A 20,132-nucleotide genomic window follows, 5' to 3' on the forward strand; every position below is an offset into this window, starting at 1 on the left:
TTAAGATTATGAATGTGTATGTGATTGAGTAAAAGGGCCACTATTATTTTAATATAAATTTATTTTACATGTTCTGTGTATGTGTGTGTGATGTGTTTATACACATCATCATCAAATTCCTGACATTTACCCTTGAGGGTAAATGTCAGGAATTTGAAAATGAAAGGGGTGTACAGGATATGATAATACTACATGAAAAATTTACATTATTACTAACTTCCTACCTACAATTTTCCACCAAATCAATCTGTTACCTGTCAAAGCTATAACATTGTCAGATCTTATATTTCTATCTTCTAAAGCACTTTTTAATGGATCAATCCACCTATATCTTGGTTTTTCTCTAGGTCTTTTTCCTGCCAACCTGGCAGAGAACACTTGTTTTGCTAATCTTTCCTCACCCGTTCTGTTTAAGTGACCATAACCATCTGAGATTAGCTCTGCTAACGCATTCCTGAATGCTGACAATGTCAAGTTCTTTCCTAATATCCTCGTTTTAATATGATATTGCCATCTGTTCATGCCCCTAATCTTTCTCAGGACTCTCATATCTGTGGTCTCTAGTCTTTGGTCAAGTGTTTTACTTCTGACTCAGATCCATAAGTTAAAATTGGATACAATACTGTCTTGTATATAGCTAATTTAGTGTTTTGACTAATTTCCCTCTTATTCCATATAAATTTATTCAGTTGACTTCCTACCATACCTGCTTTGTTGATTCTGTTGTCTATTTCCATATTTAATTTACTCTCTTCACTAAAAATCATGCCTAAGTAGCTGAAATGTTTTACTTGTTCTATAAGTTCTCCATTCACAATGCAGCTGATATTTTCAATGCTTTTGCCTTTCATTATCTTTGTCTTGTTATTGCTGACCTTCATACCATATCTATCACAACAGTTATTCAATTTAGTCAGGGAATCTTGCAGACTTATAGTGGATTTATTTAGAAGAATAACATCATTCGCATAAAGCAAGGAGCTGACATTAACATCTCCAATTTTGATATTAGGTTTAATACGACTTTCTTTCATAATGTGATCCATATAGATAATGAATAACAGAGGTGATAATGTACATCCTTGTCTGACACCAGATTTAACATTAAACCATCTCTCTGTACGTCCTTCAATTATAACTGCTGACTTACAGCTCAAATAAAGACTAAGTATTGCTTCATATAATGATCCACTGACACCATACAACTGTAGCGTTTTTAATAGCTTCTCTCTCAGCACCTTGTCATATGCTTTTTCCAGATCTACAAAACTTAAATACAGATCTTTGTTATATTCCCGTAACATTTCAACTATTTGTCATAAAGTGAATATCTGATCATGACCTCTATTTGGCCCGAATACAGCTTGTTCCTCACCAAGTTTCTCTTCCACAATCCTTTTCAACTGTTTCTCAAGTTTAGTGGCATAAATCTTACCAGGAACACTCAGGTAGAGAAATATCTCTGTAATTCTTACAATAAGTTTTATTTCCCTTTTTATATATGGGTACTATGAGAGCTCTACTCCAATCATCTGAAATTCGTCCTTCTGTCCAGGCCCTCTGAACTATGCAGTGTAGCCACTATAAAACGTCTATACCTCTATACTTGAGCATTTCTGGTCTAATATCATCTACTCCAGCTGCCTTTCCACATTTCAGACTTTTGATGGCTTTTTCTACTTCAAGTATCCTGGTCAGTGTTTTTTATCACTGTGCTGTCATCACTGCTAGTGTCATTTAGCAATTTTTCAAAGTAATTACTCCATACTTCAAGGATATCTTTTTCTCTAGTTTTATATCACCTTTATCATCTCTAATTCCTTTTACAGCACTCTGTCCTTTATTTCTGAGCTTCTTCAACAACCTCTAGAATACCTTGCCACCTTCTTGATATTTATTTTCTATGTTCTTACCAAAGTCTTCCCATGACTTTTGTTTAGCTAGTTTTTACACAGTGTTTAGCTTTCTTACATTTGTCTGTATTCTCTAAGAACACAAGCTGACTTATTTGACAGGAACTTTTGATATGCTTTTTTCTTTTCCTTCACTGCCTCTTTAACTTCCTGTGTCCACCATGGAGTTCTAATTTTTCTATCCTTGCAGACAACTTCACCACATGCCTCTCTAGCTGAATCAATCATGGCTTTCTTCAAGGCTTGCCACTGAATCTCCAAGGTTTGATTCCTGTTCTCAGACTCTTTCATTTTTTCTTCAATAATCTTTGTGTATTTTAGTTTACAGTTCACATTTGAGAGCTGTTCAACTTTTATTTGCTTTAAAACTTTCTTACAAGTTATTCTTTTGAATATGAAATTCAATTTTATCCTGCTCAAGACTAGATTGTGATCACTTCCAATTTCAAATCCTCTGTACATTCTGATGTCCTGCACCAGGGAGAAAACATCGCTATCAACAATAACATAGTCAATGAGACTTTTCTTATTCCTTGCCTCTTCTCTCCATGTGAATTTGTGCACATTTTTATGTTGGAACATGGTGTTAGCAATAACCAGTCCATGTCCTGAGCAGAAATCCAACAGATATTTGCCATTATTATTAGCTTTGCTCTTTTCTCCAAATTTTCCCAAAAAATTTCTGTATGTCTCACAATCATTTCTTACTCTGCTATTTAGATCCCCAACAAGACCAACTTTTCCTTTTTCATTGTGTCAGTTGCTTTTTCTAAAGCCTCAAAAAATTCCTCCACTTCTACCTTAGTAGAACCTTCTGTGGGACCCTCTTCTATCTAATTCCATAGGCACAAATAAGTCTCATTGTCCTGTTCCCCATTCTCATATTTGCCCACATTACTCTACTTGAGACTGACTGCCATTCAAGAAGATTAGCCTCGTATTTTGTATTGAATACTATGGCTACTCCTTCTTTTCCTTGATTGTCATTGCCTGAATATAACATTTTGTATTTATTGCTCAAAAAGAGCTCACCAGTTTTGGTCTTTTTTGTTTCAGTCACCCCTCTTATGCTGATCTGGCACTTATCTAATTCCTCAGCTAGTTCCATTTCTTTGCCATTCAGGCTTCTTATGTTGATAGTACTGATCTTCAATTCTGGTGATATTGAGTTGGGGGTGTGTTTTAGGATTTGTTATAGTAGCTGACTTTTCACTGTTTGCTCTGGTTCCCTGGCGAAAACAACGGGGGCCCTTGTCTAACTGGGCAACGCCCCAGCCGGCATGAAATTCTGTCATGTTGTATCATAATTTAATATCGTAGTTTAAGCCCAATAAGAATAAATTTGGTCAGCTAAATCCCAAATTTTCAGCCCATCCTCGTTCGTTCAGTATCCAGGTAGATACTTAACAGGGTGCACCATGAGAAGGTGAGGATTGGACATTAGGTCAGAAGCCCTGGTTAGTTCTCTACATTCCTTTAAAGGCTATGTGGAGGTCTCCTCTCAGTTATGCAGATTTGACCCTTAAGCACCCCAGTGTTTATACACTTGGTTAATAAAATGCATAAAAACTAAGTTTTCTTTTTATATAAGTAGAAAATAAACTTTTCTATTTGCATAAAACACTAAATACATAGGCCTGGGAAACGAACCTGAACTAGGAAAATATTAGATAGCTTAATAAGTAACAGGACAAATGTTGCAAGTCATCAAAGATTATTAATATATAGTAATGGAGCCTTAAAAATTATCAAGTTTCTATATATTTGTAAAGAAAGGCTTAGGTGTTATTCATTATCCATAATAAAGCTTAATGACTTTATTATGGATATAATACCTCTTGGTGTTATAACTAACACCAAGAGGAAAAAATACATTTATTAAACTCACTAATATTTTGCAGGTTTTCTATCCAAAATCATCAGAGTACAAAGTTCTTTATGCTAAAGTTTTTTGCAAATATAATCTCCATACCAGTTTCAAATCTTTCATTCAACTAGATAATTTTATATGTTCTCCTAAAGATCGACTACAACCTCTTGAACATACAGCCAGGAGTGTATAAAGTTCTTTATGCCTTCAAGTTAGTCTACTTTGGACAGACTGGTAGATCAGTTAACATACATCTTGAAGAACTTAAAAATTATATCTGAAATCATCTGTATCGCAAGTCCAGTTTCATAGCTGATGCTATTCTTAGCATCAGCTATGAAACACTCTCCCAACCTCAACAAATATGATTTCATTAATTTACCAAAGAACTGGGAGACTATCATTTTAAGACCCAATAGCCAGATTTCTCTAAATTAACTTAGTAGTTATCTGACCCATAGAGAGTGCCACATAAGGACATAAGTTTGTCAGTTAGAGTTTAAATTGTTTCTACAGTTACTTGGTTTAGTGCTGTGTGCCTATCACAGTTTCATTGTGCTCTGATGATGCTTGGTAGAAAACCAGCAAAATATTGTTGGGGGAAAAAAAAAAAAAAAAAAAAAAAAAACAGTGTGATCTTATTCTAAAATTAATCAAGCTAGTTGCCAAAAAAATATACAGTCATACCCCGACTTACACGAATCCGGAGTTACACAGTTTCTTATATGTACATATTCCCGGCCCGCTTCACACCTCACCACTTGTCTTATTTTTCCGGTGCCGGCCGCATTCGTCAGTGTCGCACATGCTGTGAACAAGCACTGACATATTTCGCATGGTCTCCGTTCATACAAGATTTTTATAATCTACAAACCTTGCGACTGTTTAATGTTATGTTCTTGACAAAAATTTTATCACATAAAAAATAATGTCATCCAAAAGAAGCAAGTCTGATTCTTCTACAGATAGCAAGAAAAGAAAAACATTGACTTGGGAAACAAAACTCAATATTATTAAGAATTTTGAAGGCGGAATGAAAATTTGTGGCTAGCAAAGAAGTTCGATCTACAGGAATCCACAGTAAGAACAATCATAAAAGAAAGGTTTACAGATTTTGGAGGACATAGATTCTAACGAGGAATGAATTGTGGCCACAAGGCAAGGAATAAAAAAATCATTAGCTTGCTATGAAGAAATTTTACATGACAAGAAAAAAACATTATGCCGTCAGACGAATCTATTAGATTTTATGAAACCATCGACATCGAAATAATTTTTATGTACGAAAAACTACAATTATGATTATATTTCTTAAAAAATATAGGTGTTTTTGTAAACCTTTGGTCCCAATTGTATGTTTGTTTATATAAATTACATGCAAAATTATACCCCAAGTTATGCGAATTTGACTTACGCGCTTTGTGTTGGTCCCACCTACCACGTAACTTCAGGGTTTTACTGTACTCACAATATTGATGAATTTAATAAATGTATTTTTTCCTCTTGGTGTTGATTATATCATCAAGCTTTATTATGGAGTTTATGTATATGTTTGCTGTGTTCATATCAGAAATTTTTTTTAAGTTGTTTTAAGTATATTTCACAAAAACCAGAAAAATACATAACATGAGTGCATCCTTATTTTCTCAAATTTTATTTTTATGGCAAACTTGCCCATTAATGGTTGCAGACAGGATTATTATAAACTGGACATGAAACATACTTTTCCATACATGAAAAACATACATGAAACATACTGGCAAGTAGTACTATTTATTTAAGGCAATATATTTCAGCCTGGATATTACAGGCCATAATCAGTGGCAACAATAGTTAATTACATTAATTATTTTTTCATGTTAATTGAAAAAACTTTTTATGGCACAAGTATCTCTTAAACAACAGCATGCCAAGTACATTTTATTATTATTAAAACATATAATGTGAGTTATCATTTAATTTTCAGCTACTGCTTTTATTTGATGCTTTTCATATTAGTTGATTATTTTAAATTAAACTTCAGTTATTTGTTTAGTTGCTGTTATAAATTATTACAAACCTAAATACTACTGAATGCTGTTTTGGCTTTAAACTGAAAAAATAAAAATAAATAAAATAAACTGAAATAAATGACCTTTATTCCTTAGGGACCTGTTTTTGTGCATGTCACAGTATTTTCCTCTCAGCATCTTCCAGTGCATATAATTCATACTCATAAGGGTGATTTGTTTTACAAACTGAATTTAGGCACCACTCTTCTAGCTGTGCCTTGTGGAAGTACAGAACGGCTGAAAGACTTTCCACAACTTATCCCTAAAGATGTAAAAGTAACAGGAATTGATAGGAGGACTAGTTGTGCTGATATTATGCTATCTTCAGCAGGTAACTTTTTTGCTTTGCATGTTTATATGATTGATATTTTAAAACTTCTGCAATATTTCACATTATGTAATTTGTATGAAAAAACTTGTAAAGATAGGATTGGTGAATTCTTCTTCTGGAATTGTAAAGAACATGTTTCTTCTATCATCTTATAGTAGGAGATATTGCACTAAATTTCTTATATCATAGTTCTGCCTTCTTGTGTGTGTGTGTGTGTGTGTGTGTGTGTGTGTGTGTGTGCGCACACACACAAGGAGGACTGTAAGATTACCTGATTTAAAGGAATGTTACAATTGTAAATCAGATTTGTGAGTTTTTTTCTAGACCGATTGTCAACTTTAACTGATTGCAGATTGAGAGAGAAAGAACCTATTTGACAAATGGTACAACAGAAAAGAGAAAGAAAGATAAAAAGTCGATTGTTGTGGCAGATACAAAATGTCGTGAAAGATGACAGGCATGGTTGTGTGAGAGAAGATGAGTGAGTTACTGGAAGAAGCAATAAAATAATAATGGGGGGGGGGAGAAGTAAAGACTAATCCTGCTTCCCCTAGTGTGTTAGGAGTGAATTGAGAAGGGCCATGATTGCAGTTTGTAGAATGTATAGATGAAGTTCATGGATACGACATATATGACTGATGGATTGCACCTGCATGTATTTATTCGGAGTTTGGCATTTGGAGAAAGTGTGTTAAGTGAGTTTAGAAGCGCCAAGTCAGGAAAACTGTACTATTAGGGAAGATGCAAGATTCTTCATCATTCTCACTTAGTCAAGTGGGAATGATGAGGAAATGCTGAATTCTCACATTCTGAATTTGAGTAGGATCAAATGTGAGAGTAGTTGCTCATGTGGATACTGCAATTAATGTATATTTACTTAATGCCAGAAGCATTCAAAATAAGGGAGAGGAGTTTTTGACATTGGTTAGTTTACTTTCATGAAAAGTTATAGATATTAAATGAGAATAGGTTGGCAGAAGACTACAGATATTGGGGAAGAATGCAAGCAGTATAATTTTCAGGAATCATAGAACATAATTCAGGAGGGATATTGCTAATGATAGCAGTAGAGTTGCTACTGTGCAGCAGGAAGGCAGACATGATGGCAGTGCATTTTAGGTTATCTGACTGATATGCAATACAGTCAAACAGGACAATATATTGGCAGAGTAGCTTGAATGCAGGGTGAATAATTATTATGTGGGACTCAACTTTAGCAAATTATGAGGCAAATTACAGGTACATGTATTTGTGCAAGTAGTGTGAATGAATTCAAGAACAGGTATGACAGCTGGTGTGAATAGTATCACCTCCCTCAATGAGTTCCTGACTCCCTCGAGGTCTCCCTTTAATAATAATAAGTAACAGAACAGTGGTAGGAAATATTCAGGTATTCCAGAAGAACATAATCAAGAATATATATCAGTACATGAGGTTGAAAAAGATATCAGAAACCTGAAATGTGAAAATTCATAATCTATTTTAATGGTATTACAAGACTAAATTATAAAAGAATGTTTATTAACTAGCTTATATTTTGCTGGATTTCAAACCAATATCTCCAGTGCAAAAAATAGCAAGTGAAACAATTCAAATTGCAATGGACACAAGATCTAAAGTCGTAATTTGCTCCCACCCCAATGTTGTACAAAAAGAAGTTATTACAATTGTGTAGGAATTGATTAAGATAACTGTCTGCCAAATTTTTGTCAGATTAATACAGCCATATATGTTAAGGTTAGGAGAAAATTCATAATCTATTTTAATGGTATTACAAGACTAAATTATAAAAGAATGTTTATTAACTAGCTTATATTTTGCTGGATTTCAAACCAATATCTCCAGTGCAAAAAATAGCAAGTGAAACAATTCAAATTGCAATGGACACAAGATCTAAAGTCGTAATTTGCTCCCACCCCAATGTTGTACAAAAAGAAGTTATTACAATTGTGTAGGAATTGATTAAGATAACTGTCTGCCAAATTTTTGTCAGATTAATACAGCCATATATGTTAAGGTTAGGAGGATGCTCCCTAGCATGGCTTCTGTATATCACATTAGTTTTCTTCCATCTAATCCTGTGTGCAGGTGTATCCAAAGCGTCATCTGCCAGTTCTGAATTGATATAAAATAATGATAGTGAATGCATTTCTTATGTTCTCCAAGACAGGATGTTAAGGGATCTTCATGTCTCTCCATAGTAGGCCAAGTCACAGGGGACTTCATACACTCCAGCAGTGTTCCAATTTAGCTCTTTTGGGGCTAGATCTAGCTCTTTTTTTCCTTCCCTAGCTCCAAAAATTTTAATCTAGCTCCTTCAGAACTAGTTTCAGCTCTTTTTAGTTGTTTTTATAAGTTACTCTTAAAGAAATTGTTTTAAAAGTTTTCCAGATGTTCCATTTGATATGGAATTGTATGGGACGTTTGGTGCGAGCATCATACATGTTTCAAACGCATGATGTCATTTACGTGGCCCAACAGTCTGCCATTTTTTCACCTTAAAGTTGATAGCACCACTACAAAGTTAGTCTTTGCACAGTGTTCTGGTTGGTAGTTACGATAGCGAGTGGGAAGTTTTCAAAGACTGATCCTAATTCGTTGCAGTAAAGAGTTGTATACCCAGCTTCAAAAATGAGCAAAGAGAAAAATAAAGCTTACAAGCAAAAATTTAGGAGGGAATGGTTGCAAATGGGAAGTTAAATGGTTGTGAAGTTCCTAGTGATGCTACAAAAGGCCACTGTAAGTTTTGCAGTGTGATATAGCTGCTAAATATGCAAAACGACCCAGAGGAAGACCAAGATATAGGTGGATTGACACAGTACAAAGTGCCTTATATGATAGAAATATAAGATCTGGTAATATTGGAGTCTTGACAAGTAACAGACTGATTTGGAGGAAAATTGTAGATAGGAAGTTAGTAATGATGTAATTTTTTTCATGTAGTACTATCATATCCTGTACACCCCTTGAGGGTACATGGCAGGAATTTGATGATGATGAGACCACATGGAAAATGTATTTAGCCACTTATATGCAAGTATCACTTCAACTTGAATAAAGTAAGTAACTTAAAAGTATCAGCTACTACTTTTAAAATTTTAGCTTCAAAGTTTAATTTTTAACTCCTTTTTAGCTTTTTTTTTTTTTTTTTTAAGATTTAGCTGTTTTTAGTAATTTTCATTTGGCAACACTGCACTCCAGGATGTGGAGTGTGTGGAATTCTCCACTTCCCAACAATATGGAATTCTCAAAACTAACTGAAAGCCAGGACAATTTGTTCCAATGATGCAGTCCTTTCCGTAGAACTCAACTATCTTTGCCATACTTTCTTGACGAGAAGGACTGTAAGATTACCTGATTTAAAGCAATGTTACAGTTGTAAATCAGATTTGTGAGTTTTTTCCCTTGATGCCATGTTGGGTACAGGTTAAGAGAAAAGGAACCTATTTGACAAATGGTACAACAGAAAAGAGAAAGAAAGTGAAAAAGTTGATTGTTGTGACAGATACAAAATGTCATGAAAGATGACAGGCATGGTCGTGTGAGAGAAGACGAGTGAGTTACTGGAAGAAGCAATAAAATAAAATAATAATAATATAGGGGAGGAGAAGTAAAGACTAATGTGTTAGGAGTGAATTGATAAAATAGATAAAATACTATATGGCCCCTTAATTCTCCCCTTCCCAAACACAGAACTATTCCATATATCCAGGGCACATCTTGGATATATTCTATGGATAGGCACACTGGATATATAGATAACCAAAGAATTATTAAAATATAACCTTCACATCACATTCAAACCACATGTCAAATTAGTAACTGTGATCTGTTTTCCTAAAGACAAACTCTCTCCTAGACATCCTGGAATTTCCTGTCTTGGAATGCTTTGGACAGACAGGAAGATCTTTGGCATCAATTTTGGAGAATATAAGAAATACGTTCACTTGCCATTCTTATGGTGTGTCAGGACTAGGAATCTAGATCTTGCATCCATTACAATTAGAATTGTTTCACAACTCATTGTCTTATGTAAATTGTAACATGATGTTTTTTGCTCCCAAGATGCCAGTTTGAAATTCAGTGAGATATAAGCTTGTTAACAAACATCCTTGTATAATTTAGTGTAGTTTTTGGTGTTGTAATACTGTTAAAATAAGTTATGAATAATGTTTAACACTTAAGCTTGTCAACAAGATTGAAATGTGGAAAGTTGAGAAATGCTTCAATATGGAGATGTAAAAGTTTTACAGGGTTACATTGCATAACTCTGAATGCCTGGTCAGATCGTCAAATATGTGAATAAGCTTAGGTATTGGAAGTTGGATGTGTAGTTTTGCAGCTTAATTCACAACACCAGTGAAAGAAAAGAAAATATTTATTCATTTAGCTGCTAAATATTTTATTGGCATTACACCCATTATCTTATGAGCACAAATAGTTTATCACTGTATACGGATTCCGACAATCAGTTATTAGTGAGAACATTTAAAATTGTAACAGACACACAAAAGGAACTAAAGTCCTAATTTGTGTTCTATAACGTTGGATAAAAAGATCAGAAGTTCGAATTCTAGATTATTAGAATAAAGCTATCATAGCTAGTTTACAATTCTGTAAAAGGAAAATAAAACAATGAGATTATCAGAGGACTTTCCCTAATAATCTAAAGATTAGCAAACATGTTAGACACAGTAAATACCTTTACTTGAATTGCTTTGTTCCACATACTGATAATGTACTGTTAATTTCACTAAGAAACATTTGTGCAATTTCATTAAAGTTATTTACTGTATGTAACGTGTGCACTCTTTAATGGGTACCTGCAGCAGCAATGCCGCCTCAGGTACTATTAAAGATTTTCCTGCTGAGTATTCCAGGTAACATTTATGCAAGCATTCCTGACAAGAGCCTAAAAAAAAAAAGTATGGGAGAGAAACTTTGAGAAGAACAAGCTGGTTTCAGCCCACACAGGGCTGTCAGGATCAGATTTTGACTTTAAGACAAATGGTTGAGAAAACTGGGAGTAAACTAGGATTTTTATCTTAAGTTTTGTAGATCTGGAAAAAAGCTCATGACAAGATGCCAACAGAAGAAGAGCTGTTCAAAATGCTACAATTCTGACATTGTCATTCCAGATGTACATAATTCTAGTAGAAATATCAAGATTCAGTCAAAACTAAATATAATGAGGACTAGATATAGGCAGATTTGTCATTTTTGAAGATAATAGAGAGATTTTAATTTGCTTTGAATGATATTGGAATTGATTTGTTATCATTCTCCAGCAGTTCTCATTGCTCAATTCTCGATACTAGAATAAGATCGAAATCACATCTAGCAGTTTGTGCAATAATGATGTAGATATAAAAAAATGCTCTTATTGCAGTGTGTTGTAGCCGTTTCTGGACCAATTTGAACCGTAGAGATCATTGGAAAAGCAATAAAAAGGTATGGCTTACGTCACCTCTTAGTCTAAATGGAGAGTAGCATAAATTTAGCTATGTTTGCATACACTTGGATAAAGGATTGAACCAAATATATAATTTCTTCATATCTTTAATTTATAGTATAACCAAGTGGAAAAACTTTCATCAACTATCAACATAAGAAGCCTGAATGGCAGAGAAATGGAGCTGAGTGAGGAATTGAATAAGTACCAGATCGACATAATAGTGGTGACTGAAACACAAAAGACAAAAACTGGTGATATTTTTCTGAGCAATAAATACAAAATGTTATATTCAGGCAATAACAATCAAGGAAAAGAAGGAGTAGCTGTAGAATTAAACACTAAATACAAGGCTAATCTTCTTGAATGGCAGGCAGTATCAAGTAAAGTGATGTGGGCAGATATCAGAATAAGGAACTGGACAATGAGACATTTGTGCCTATGGTACTACAGAAGGTTCTACTAAGGTAGAAGTGCAAGAATTTTTTGAGGCTTTAGAGCTAGCAACTGACACGATGAAAAAGGAAAAGTTGGTCCTTCTTGGGGATCTAAATTGCAGATTACGAAATGATTGTCAGACATACAAAAATATTTTGGGAAAATTTGCAGAAAAGAGCAAAACTAATAAGAATTGCAAATACCTGCTGGATTTCTACTAAGGGCATGGACTGGTTATTACCAACATACAAATGTGTACAAATTCACATGGAGAGAAGAGGCAAGGAATAAGAAAAGTCTCATTGACTATGTTATTGTTGATAGTGATGTTTTCTCTCTGGTGCAGGACACTAGAGTGTACAGAGGATTTGGAAATTGGAAGTGATCACCAGTTAATCTTGAGCAGGATAAAACTGAATTTCATATTCAAAAGAAGAACATGTAAGAAAGTTTTAAAGCAAATAAAAGTTGAGCATCTCTCAGATGTGAACTGTAGACTAAAATACACAAACATTATTCAAGAAAAAACTGAAAGAGTTTGAGAAAAGGAACCAAACCTTAGAGATTCGGTGGCAAATCCTAAAGAAAACATTGATTGATTCAGCAAGAGAGGCATGTGGTAAAGTTGTCTGCAAGGATAGAAAAATCAGAACTCCTTGGTGGACACAGGAAGTTAGAGGCAGTGAAGGAAAAGAAGAAAGCATATCAAAAGTTCCTGGCAAAAGTCAGATTGTGCTCTTAGAGAATACAGACAAATGTAAGAAAGTTAAACACTGTGTAAAAGTAGCTGAACAAAAGTCATGGGAAGAATTTTGTAAGAACATAGAAAATAAATATCACGAATGTGGCAAGATATTCTGGAGGTTGTCGAAAAAGCTCAGAAATGGAGGAAAGAGTACTGTAAAAGGAATTAGAGATGATAAAGGTGACATGAAAACTGGAGGGAAAAAAATGATATCCTTGATGTATGGAGTAATTACTTCTAAAATATTGCTAAATGAAACAAGCAGTTGACAGCACAGTGTAAAAAACACTCAACAGGCGTGCAATGAGGAATACATATCTATAGTTGAAGTAGAAAAGCCATCAAAAGCCTGAATGTGGAAAGGCAGCAGCAGCAATAGATGATATTTTACCAGAAATGCTCAAGTATGGAGGTATAAAAGACTCACAGTGGCTGCACTGCATAGTTCAGAAGGCCTAGAAATTGGGACGAATTCCAGATGATTGGAGTAGAGCTCTCATAGCATCCATATATAAAATGGGAAATAAATCAATGTGAGAATTACAGAAGTATTTCCCTGCTGAGTGTTCCTGGTAAAATTTATTCAAGTATACTTGAGAAACGGTTGAGAAGGATCGTGGAAGGGAAGCTTAGGGAAAAACTAGCTAGATTCAGCCAAATAGAAGCTGTCAGGATCACATTTTCACTTTAATATAAATAGTTGAGAGATTATGTGAATATAACAAGTACCCATATAAAACAATGTGAGAATTACAGAAGTATTTACCAACTGAGTCTTCCTGGTAAAATTTATGCAGATATACTTGAGAAACAGTTGAGAAGGATTGTGGAAGGGAAGCTTGATGATGAACAAGCTGAATTCAGCGCAAGTAGAAGCTGTAAGGTTCAGATTTTCACTTTACTACAAATAGTTGAGAAGTCATGGGAATATAACAAAGATCTGTATTTGAGTGTTGTGTATCTGGAAAAGGCATATTACAAGGTGCCAAGAGAAAAGCTATTCAAAACACTACAGTTGTATGGTGTCAATGGTGCATTATATCAAGCAATAGTTAGTCTTGATTTAAGTTGTAAGTCAGCAGTTAGAATTGAAGTAAGTACAGGAAGATGATTTAATGTTAAATCTGATGTCAGATAGGGATGCACGTTATTATTATTATCATCATCAAATTCCTGCCGTGTACCCTCAAGGGGTGTACAGGATATGATAGTACTAAATGAAAAAAATTACATCATTACTAACTTCCTATCTACAATTTTCCTCCAAATCAGTCTGTTACTTGTCAAGACACCAACATTATCAGATCTTATATTTCTATCATCTAAGGCACTTTGTACTGTATCAATCCACCTATATCTTGGTCTTCCTCTGGGTCGTTTTGCTGCCAACCTGGCAGAGAACACTTGTTTTGCTAATCTATCTTCGCCCATTCTGTTTAAGTGACCATACCACCTGAGATTAGCACTGCTAACACATTCCTGGATGCTGACAATGTCAAGTTCTTTCCTATTATCCTCATTTTTAATATGATATTGCCATTGATGCCATCTGCTCATTCCTATAATCTTTCTGAGGTCTCTAGTCTTTGGTCAAGTGTTTTACTTCTGATCCAGCTCTCAGATCCATAAGTTAAAACTGGTTTGAATACTGTCTTTTATACAGCTAATTTAGTGTTCTTACTAATTTCTCTCTTATTCCATATGAATTTATTCAATTGACTTCCCACCATACCAGCTTTGCTGATTCTGTTGTCTATTTCTATATTTAATTTACCATCTTCACTAAAAATTATGCCTAAGTAGCTGAAATGTTTTACTTGTTCCACAGGTTCTCCATTCACAACACAGATGACATTTTCAATGATTCTACCTATTTTCATTGTGTTTGTCTTTTTAATGCATACCTTCATACCATATCTATTACAACAGTTATTCAATTTAGTCAGAGAATCTTGCAGACTTGTAGCAGATTTATTTAGAAGTATAACATCATCCACATAAAGCAAAGGGCTGATAGTAACATCTGCAATTTTGATATCATGTTTAATACCACTTTCCTTCATAATATGATTCGTATAGATAATGAATAACAGAGGGGATAATGTACATCCATGTCTCACACCGGATTTAACATTAAACCATCTTCCTGTACTTCTTTCAATTCTCACTGCTGACTTACAACTCAAATAAAGACTAAGTATTGCTTGATATAATGCCCCATTGACACCATATAACTGCAGCGTATTGAATACCTTCTCCCTTGGCACCTTGTCATATGCCTTTTCCAAATCGACAAAACTTAAATACAGATCTTTGTTATATTCCCATGATTTCTCTGCTATTTGTCATAAAGTGAAGATCTGATCCTGACAGCCTCTATTTGGCCTGAATCCAGCTTGTTCTTCACCAAGCTTTTCTTCACAGTTCTTCTCAACTGTTTCTCAAGTATACTTGTATAGATCTTGCCAGGAACACCCAGTAGGGAAATACCTCTGATTCTCACATTCAGTTTTATTTCCCTTTTTATATATGGATACTATGAGAGCTCTACTCCAATCATCAGGAATTCGTCCCTCTGTTCAGGCTTTCTGAACTATGCAGTGCAGCCACTGTAAGACTCTTATACCACCATACTTCAGCATTTGTGTTCGAATATCATCTACTCCTGCTGCCTTTCCACATTTCAAGCCTTTGATGGCTTTTTCTACTTCAAGTATGATATGTATTCCTGACTGCATGCCTGGTCAGTGTTTTTTACCACTGTGCTGTCACTGCTTGTTTCATTTAGCAGTTTTTCAAAGTAATTACTCCATACTTCGATGATATCTTTTTCTCCCATTTTCATGTCACCTTTATCATCGCTAACTCCTTTTACAGCACTCTTTCCTCCATTCTGTAGCTTCTTCAACAACCTCCAGAATATTTTGCCACCTTCTTGATATTTATTTTCTATATTCTTGCCAAAGTCCTCCCATGACTTTTGTTTAGCTAGTTTTACACAGTGTTTAGCTTTCTTACATTTGTCTCTGTATTCTCTAAGAGCACAAGCTGACTTATTTGACAGGAACTTTTGATATGCTTTCTTCTTTTCCTTCACTGCCTCTTTAACTTCCTGTGTCCACCAGGGAGTTCAGATTTTTTTTATCCTTGCAGACACTCACCACATGCCTCTCTGGCAGAATCAATTAATGTTTTCTTCAGAGTTTGCCAAAGAATCTCCAAGGTTTGATTCCTGTTCTCAAACTCTTTCATTATTTCATGAATAATACTTGTGTATTTTAGTCTACAGTTCACATCTGAGAGCTGCTCAACTTTTATTCGCTTTAAAACTTTCTTACAGGTTATTCTTTTCAATATGAAATTCAATTTTATCCTGCTCAAGACTAAATAGTGATCACTTCCAATTTCAAATCCTCTGTACACTCTGGTGTCCTGCACCAGGGAGAAAACATCACTATCAACAATAACATAGTCAATGAGACTTTTCTTATTCCTTGCCTCTTCTCTCCATGTGAATTTGTGCACAGTTTTATGTTGGAACATAGTGTTAGTAATAACCAGTCCATGTCCTGAGCAGAAATCCAACAGATATTTGCCATTATTATTAGCTTTGCTTTATTCTCCAAATTTTCCCAAAATATTTCTGTATGTCTCAGAGTCATTTTCTACTCTGCTATTTAGATTCCCCAACAAGGACCAACTTTTTCTTTTTCATTGTGTCAGTTGCTTTTTCTAAAGCCTCAAAAAATTTCTCCACTTCTACTTTAGTAGAACCTTCTGTTGGACCATAGGCACAAATAAGTCTCATTGTCCTGTTCCCCATTCTCATATTTGCCCACATTACTCTACTTGAGACTGACTGCCATTCAAGAAGATTAGCTTTGTATTTTGTGTTGAATACTATGGCTACTCCTTCTTTTCCTTGATTGTCATTGCCTGAATATAACATTTTGTATTTATTGCTCAGAAAGGTCTCACCAGTTTTGGTCTTTTTTGTTTCAGTCACCCCTCTTATGTCGATCTGGTACTTATCTAATTCCTCAGCTAGTTCCATTTCTTTGCCATTCAGGCTTCTTACATTGATAGTACTGATCTTTAACTCTGGTGATGTTGAGTTGGGGTGTGTTTTCAGATTTGTTCCAGTAGCTGATTTTTCGCTGTTCGCCCTGGTTCCCTGCCGAAAACAACAGGGGCTTTGTTTAACCGGGCGATGCCCCAGCCGGCATGAAATTTTGTCATGTTGTACCATCATTTTTTTTATTTTGGTTTAACCAATAAGAATACAATATGGTCAGCTAAATCTCAAATTGCTAGCCTATCCTCATTCATTTAGTATCCAAATAGATCCCCAACAGGGTACACCATGAGAAGATGAGGATTGGACATTAGGTCAGATGACCTGGTCGGTTCTCCACATTCCTTTAAAGTATATGTGGAGGTCTCCTCTCAGTTTTACAGCTTTGACCTTTAAGCACCCTATATTATTATAATATTACATCTCCAGGGAGTCTAGAGACTCATCGAGGGAGGGCATCTACTCTACAACTCTTTGTCTCCCTACTCCACCAACCTTCATCATCTACCACCAACGCTATCTATCGCCGACTACTACCGCTAGTACTTGTGGTTGGCTTGCTTTTTCTCTGATATCCTCCAGACTGGTAGACTTCCAAAAGAGTTTGAGGACAAAAATTATCCCTATCTTAAAACCAGGAAAAATCAACAACAAACCAGAAAACTACCGACCAATTGCCCTGCTTAGCACCTGTTATAAGCACCTAGAAAGGCTCATCCTTAATAGAATTGCCCCTAAGATAATAGAACAAGTCCCAGTGGAACAGGCCGGATTCAGACATAAATGAAGCCGCTGTGATCAGGTCCTGTCACTCACCACACATATAGAAGCAGGCTACCAACAATGCCGGAAAACAGCTGTAGCTTTTGTAGATCTTACTGCAGCTTATGACACAGTCTGGAGCCAATGCGCAGTCTGCAAGTTGCTCCGTGCAGTCCCCTGCAAAACAATAGCAAGACTAATCGATAACATGCTAAGCAACTGCCTGTTCCAAGTGTGTATGGACGAGAACAAAAGCAAACAAAGAACACTGGATAATGGATTACCACAAGGGTCAGTTCTGGCTCCCCTCCTTTTTAACTTATACATCACAGATATGCCTCATACAGCCCCTAAGAAGTTTTTCTATGCTGATGATATTGCTCTAGCCACCAGACACACCAATTTTACTACAATGGAAGATACACTAACAAACGACCTTGCGGTCCTAGATGAATATTTCAGCAAATGGAGATTATGCCCGAATCCTAGCAAAATACCTGTTTCAATAACTTCCACCTGAACAATAACCAAGCTCAAAAGATATATTTCGGTGATTACACCACATTTTTTATTATTCAGTTATACAAAATACTGAAATAATAGTTCCCGACAAGTTTCGTAAATTGTAGGATTTACATCTTCAGGGGGTAAATAGTATAACTTAAAGTTTAAACAAGAGAATTATTAAATACAAATCATAACCATCTGGCTATTCATAAACTCAAATAACAGAATGCATATATAAAACGTTATTGATGTTGAACAATACTGGACGATGTCACGTTTTCTTGTTCTCGTTCATACAGTCCGAGCTCAGATTGAGGTAGATTTTTTATTAGAGCTGACCACACTTGATGGAGAATTAAACCTTGATTTTTATTGCATTGGGTTGGGTTTTTCAGCATATTAGCAGCTTCTTTAAATTTTTTTATATAACTGTTGTTTTCTATGTATGACATCATCGTTTTTTGCCAGAGTACATCGTGTTCAGTGGAAGCGGCATGGAAAGCAAGACTTGTTTTTTGTTCTCTTTTGTATTGTACGTCTTTTTGGTGTTCAGCCATGTGTATTTCTCCAGATCTTCCTGTCTGTCCTACATAGCAAATCCCGCATGAGCAATGGATTTTGTAGACTCCTGATTTTTTAAGAGGATGATGAGGTGGTTTTGGTGGATGTAGGAATCTTGAGATTTTTTCCATTGGAAGGAAGGCTACTTTTATGTTGTGTTTGTTCATTAATTTGGCTAGCTTATCTGTAACATTTTTGATATAAGGAAGCGAGATTGCGTTTTTGTAATCCTGTTTTATTGTGTTGTTAGTTGGAGGCATTTTAAGGATTCTCTTGATGGTTTTTGTTTCATACCCATTCTGTTGGAGGATTTGTGTTAAGTATTTTAGTTCTTCATTACATTTTTCTTGTGTGCTGGAGATATTGTATGCTCTGTCTCGAAGAGTTTTAATTAAGCTTATTTTTTGTGAAGGATGGTGGTGTGAGGTTGCATTTAGAAATCTTCCAGTGTTTGTCGGCTTCCTGTATACTGAGAAGGAGAGTTTACTTTCTTCATTAATTTCTAATAGAATATCCAGAAAAGGAAGTTTTCTATTTTTTTCTTGTTCTAAAGTGAATTTTATGGTGCTGTGCAAATTGTTGAGATAATCTTTGAAATTGATAAGCTCATCTGTTGTTCCATTGAATATGATGAAAATATCGTCCACATAGTGTAGCCATATCTTTGGTTTTTTATGGTAATTCTTAAGAGCATTGTTTTCAGATTTTTCCATAAATAGGTTTGCTAATACTGGTGATGATGATGAACCCATGGCCAGTCCTTCTTTTTGTTCCCTGATTCTGTCTTGATAGGTGAAAAAAAAAGTATTGTTTATACAATGTTTAAAGAGATTTAAGATGTCCGGAGGGAAGAGGTCTTCTAGGAGATTCAAAATTTCTTGTCTCAGGACGTTTGTAAACAAGCTGATAATGTCTAGACTTGCTAAGATGTCTGTTGGACCAATATGTATATCTTTCACTTTTTCTATGAAATGTTTACTCTTTTTTATGAAGGAATTTTGAACATCCCACCCCTAGAAATAAACAGGCTAAAGTCAAGGTACCCTCCGATCTTATCAGCAAAAAATCTTGCAGAGACAAACTTCAACATGAAGGAGAAGTGGAAAGAGTCCTGGCGTAACACTTCAACAGGGATCTTCCATGAATTAGTGGACCCAACACAGTTACCTTCGGGTTTTAGCCTACCTCGGAAAACTTGGTCTGCCCTTAATCGAATCTGCACCAACCCTGGCAGATGTGCAGACCACCTTTACAAATGGGGCATGATTGCCTCAGCCAAGTGCAACTGTGGATCACCCGGCCAGACAATTAATCATATTATAGCAGAATGTGTCCTACATGCATACAGTGGAAATCTGTCAGACTTCATCCATGCTACACCAAGTGCAGTCGACTGGATAATCAACCTAGACATTCAGTTGTAGCCT

At 35.3% G+C, this 20,132-nt stretch overlaps 1 protein-coding gene across 1 annotated transcript in view; it reads left to right on the forward strand.

Moving 5' to 3' along the window:
• Window positions 1–20,132, forward strand: part of LOC150110576 (nitric oxide-associated protein 1) — a 126,757-nt gene that overhangs the window by 93,145 nt on the left and 13,480 nt on the right. The window contains exon 6 of the mRNA XM_090394936.1: window positions 5,931–6,165. Coding sequence (XP_090251062.1) covers window positions 5,931–6,165 — 235 coding nt within the window. The remainder of the gene's footprint in view (window positions 1–5,930; window positions 6,166–20,132) is intronic.

This window comes from Typopeltis vanoorti, chromosome 1 (genome assembly GCF_054136105.1).
Source record: "Typopeltis vanoorti isolate ZY-2024b chromosome 1, IOZ_Tvanoo_1.0, whole genome shotgun sequence".
Taxonomy (NCBI): Eukaryota; Metazoa; Arthropoda; class Arachnida; order Uropygi; family Thelyphonidae; genus Typopeltis; species Typopeltis vanoorti.